This window comes from Gekko japonicus, unplaced genomic scaffold (assembly GCF_001447785.1).
Source record: "Gekko japonicus isolate JY-2015 unplaced genomic scaffold, Gekko_japonicus_V1.1 scaffold3349, whole genome shotgun sequence".
In the NCBI taxonomy this organism is placed as follows: Eukaryota; Metazoa; Chordata; class Lepidosauria; order Squamata; family Gekkonidae; genus Gekko; species Gekko japonicus.
In genome coordinates this window covers 2,838-6,942 of record NW_015168757.1, presented here as the reverse complement: position 1 = coordinate 6,942, position 4,105 = coordinate 2,838, and the positions used below count along the sequence as shown (strand labels likewise).

Here is a 4,105-nt window from a genome sequence, read left to right as displayed (position 1 = left end):
ACCTTCAATAAGGGTTTCAAACAGTCCTATTATTTTCCTAGCCGCGATTTCTGCGTGTCATACAAACATCTTCAAGTAGTGTTAATCAGTAATCTACAGGAATACACAAATGTTTACACACCTATACAAAACACTTAAATATTTCTAATTTCTTTACTCTATCTTCACTAATACTCACTCATCTTCAATATGCACATTACGTCGGGTGTTCTAAACATCAACTGAAAGATGCCTTGTTTCATTAATCCAAGGAGTGGCTAATATACATTCAAAGTTCTAATCCACACTCAGGACACTCCATCCTTACTAATACTTACACACTCTTCTAGAAAAAGGGGAGAAGGGGGGGGGGGAAACCTGCAAGCACTTACACACTATACTGCTTATAGTTCCCTATATTAACATATATTAGTTTTGTTGTCATCTCTACATCTTATCTATTTAGTCTTGGCCATAAAAACTTGAATCCTCATGTATAACAAAAAGGAGGTTTCTTTACATTGGAGATATTTAATTGGGAACACCTGGGCTTGAGTTCGTTAAAAATCCTTTAGGAATTAGAAATTAGAAATATTTAAGTGTTTTGTATAGGTGTATAAGCATTTGTGTATTCCTGTAGATTACGGATTAACACTACTTGAAGATGTTTGTATGACACGCAGAAATCGCAGCTAGGAAAATAAAAGGACTGTTTGAAACCCTTATTGAAGGTATTTAACCATGGATCTTTTTTCTGTAAAAAAATTTTGTAAAAAATTCAAAAAAACTTAATTCTTTGGAGCTTCTGTTTTTCACTATCGATGACATACCTAAACCTCTTTTCAACAGGGTACAGACTGTCTCTGGAGTCATTCTTATGTGACCCCATTTGTCACATAAGAATGACAGCCAGCACGGTGTACCAGTTAGAGCATTCGGCTAGGATCTGGGAGACCCAAGTTCAAATGCTATTCTGCCAGAAAACATGCTTGTGACCTTGGGCCCATTGTGGGTTCTTAGATGTTTTTGAAGATAGCTACTCTGATTGAATCTCTTCCCACACTCTGAGCATTCAAAAGGCTTCTCCCCTGTGTGGGTTCTTAGATGGGTATGAAGAGCGCCACTGCAACTGAATCTCTTCCCACACTCTAAGCATTCAAAAGGCTTCTCCCCTGTATGGGTTCTTAGATGTACCTGAAGAGTGCTTCTGTGCCTGAATCTCTTCCCACACTCTGAGCATTCAAAAGGCTTCTCCCCTGTATGGGTTCTTAGATGTACCTGAAGAGTGCTTCTGTGCCTGAATCTCTTCCCACACTCTGAGCATTCAAAAGGCTTCTCCCCTGTGTGGGTTCTTAGATGTCTTTGAAGACGGCTACTCTGTCTGAATCCCATCCCACATTCAGAACATTCAAAAGGCTTATCCCCTGTGTGGGTTCCTAGATGAAGTTGAAGAGAGCCACTGCGACTGAATCTCCTCCCACATTCTGAGCATTCAAAAGGCTTCTCCCCTGTGTGGGTTCTTAGATGGGTTTGAAGAGTGCCACTGTGACGGAATCTCTTCCCACACTGTGAACATTCAAAAGGCTTTTCCCCTGTGTGAGTTCTTAGATGAGTTTGAAGAATGCTACTGTCACTGAATCTCTTCCCACACTCTGAGCATTCAAAAGGCTTCTCCCCTGTGTGGGTTCTTAGATGGGTTTGAAGATGGCTACTGCAACTGAATCTCTTCCCGCATTCTGAGCATTCAAAAGGCTTCTCCCCTGTGTGGGTTCTTAGATGGGTTTGAAGATGGCCAAACTGAGTAAATCCCTTCCCACATTCTGAGCATTCAAAAGGCTTCTCCCCTGTGTGGATTCTTAGATGAGTTTGAAGAGTTCTATTGTCACTGAATCTCTTCCCACACTCTGAGCATTCAAAAGGCTTCTCCCCTGTGTGGATTCTTAGATGGGTTTGAAGATGGCTACTGCGACTGAATCGCTTCCCGCATTCTGAGCATTCAAAAGGCTTCTCCTCTGTGTGGGTTCTTAGATGGGCTTGAAGATGACTACTCTGACTGAATCTCTTCACACATTCTGAGCATTCAAATGGCTTCACCCCTGTGTGAGTTCTTAAATGTTCTTGAAGATGGCCACCATGACTGAATCTCTTCCCACACTCTAAGCATTGAAAAGGCTTCTCCCCTCTGTGGATTCGTTGGTGCACAAGGAGCTGTGATCTGTATTTAAAGTAGTTTCCACATGAAAAGCATTTACATGCATTCATTATATAGTCCTTTGGAAAATGTATATTACCTTTGCCTCCCACAGAGAACTTCATTCCACTCCCTGAGCAAATAAGTAGCTTCCTTCCTGTATGAATCCTTTGGTGTTGAACGAGGTCTGATTTCTCTGAGAATCTCTTGCCACAGTCTGAGCAGCTATATGGTCTCTCTCCTCTTTGTGTTCCTTGATCTCTAAGGAGCTCTGCTCTGCTCCTCATGGTCTTTCCACATTCCAACCAGTGATGGGTCTTCTTTCCACTGTGCAATCGTAAATGGACATTATACTGGGATTGATTGGAGAAATTCATTCCGCACGTCAGGCACTTGTATGTTTTCTTTGCTGTGTGAATTACTTCTTGGAAATCCCCCCCTTGGCAAGGAATGGGTTTACCCCTCTTCTGGATGATGTGGCTTCTTTTCTGCCTCTTAGGTCCAACTTGGTTTCTGAAGTTTCCTCTCAAGTCTTCATTCTTGACTTCTTCTGGCGATAGAGGATGCAGTTCCTCATCCTCCTCATTCCTCTGATCATCCCTTGCTGGAATAAAGAAAGAGATCCTGTTAGAACCCACGCAAGGAAGTCTGATCTGCACCTGAATATCCATCTGCAATCCAAATATTACAGTAGCTTCTTTGCGCTGTATGCTGAAGTGTACAATAACATACACTTTAAAAGTACATTAAGCCTCCTGCATGAGAGATGCAGTTCGTCCTCCTCCTCAATCCTCAATTCATCCCCTGCTGGAATAAAGAAAGAGATCCTGTTAGAACCCACATAAGGAGGTCTCATCTGCACCTGAAGTTCCATCCGCAATCCAAATATTACAGTGGCTGTATGCTGAAGTCTACGATAACATATACTTTAAAAGTACATGAAGCCTCCTGCATGAGAGTTGCTTCGTTGGACTCCAGCCATTTATACGGTTCTCCAACTGTGTGACTTTTTGATGTGAAGTAAAGATTCTTTTGACGGAAGCTCTTTCTGCACTGCAAGCAATTACAGTTTCTCTCCTAAGGGAATTTGTGTCTGCAAAATGAGTTTCATTCTCTGACTGAAGGTCTTTGCCAAGGCCACCCTTTCAGCTTCCCTGGAGTGGATTCTCTGGTTAGTGTGGAGGCCTTTGTCCATTCTCTTTTTGATTGACCTTTCTTCTTGGACTGGGATTTCACGGAACCCCCCTCCTCAGTAAGGAATGGGCTTATCCCTCCTCTTACCTGCTTGGCTTCTCTCCTGCCCCTGGGGTCCATCTCCATCTCCAAAGTGTCCTTCGGCATCTTCATTCTTGACTTTTTCCAAAGAGAACCCCTGGAACTCCCCAGCTGTCTTCTCTACATCTGCTCCTGGAAGAAAGAAAGAGTTTCAGTTATCACTCAAGCAAGAAGCCAAGGCACCAGTCAGGCACTGCTCAGGAATGGATGTGCATTTTTCTTATCCGATCATCTTTCCTCCCAAACTGAGACGCTGGTTCCACCATATCCCTGCCAGGCCCTCCTGTAGAGCTGTTTTTGTATTCTATCTGTCCCTCCCCTCCCCAAATTCCCCATATGTATTTTAAGGGGGAAAGTGGCAAAATATCCCCCCTTCATTCCCATTTGACTTACCGTGCTTTTTTACTTTTGATTCTCTGCAACTGACGATTAAATACAAGAGGTTATCAAGACATCCAGTCCTGCAACTGCACTGAGCGCTTCCTTCCAGTTGTCAACAGAGCCAGGAGGAGCTGGTTTTCACACCCACCCACCCACAAAAAATGCATGTTTTCCGAAGAGAGGAGAGAAGCCAGGAGCTCACCAAGCGAACTCCACAGTTCAAAGGGGCCCCCCATGGTTTCTGGAAAAGGTGCTGTTTCTTTCGAGAGGGGTAGGTAA

The 4,105-nt window shown here is 43.3% G+C and overlaps 1 protein-coding gene across 1 annotated transcript; it reads right to left on the bottom strand.

Moving 5' to 3' along the window:
- Window positions 1-785: 785 nt before the first annotated feature.
- On the bottom strand, window positions 786-2,732 carry LOC107114218 (gastrula zinc finger protein XlCGF57.1-like). The gene has a single exon (XM_015415659.1). It carries the CDS (start codon window positions 2,545-2,547, stop codon window positions 919-921), a length of 1,629 nt encoding a protein of 542 aa, XP_015271145.1. The 5' UTR covers window positions 2,548-2,732; the 3' UTR covers window positions 786-918.
- Window positions 2,733-4,105: the final 1,373 nt, after the last annotated feature.

Bases quoted from the DNA above. Each gene is read 5' to 3' on its own strand.
- LOC107114218 (XM_015415659.1), bottom strand. From the start codon at position 2,547: ATGAATTTCTCCAATCAATCCCAGTATAATGTCCATTTACGATTGCAC.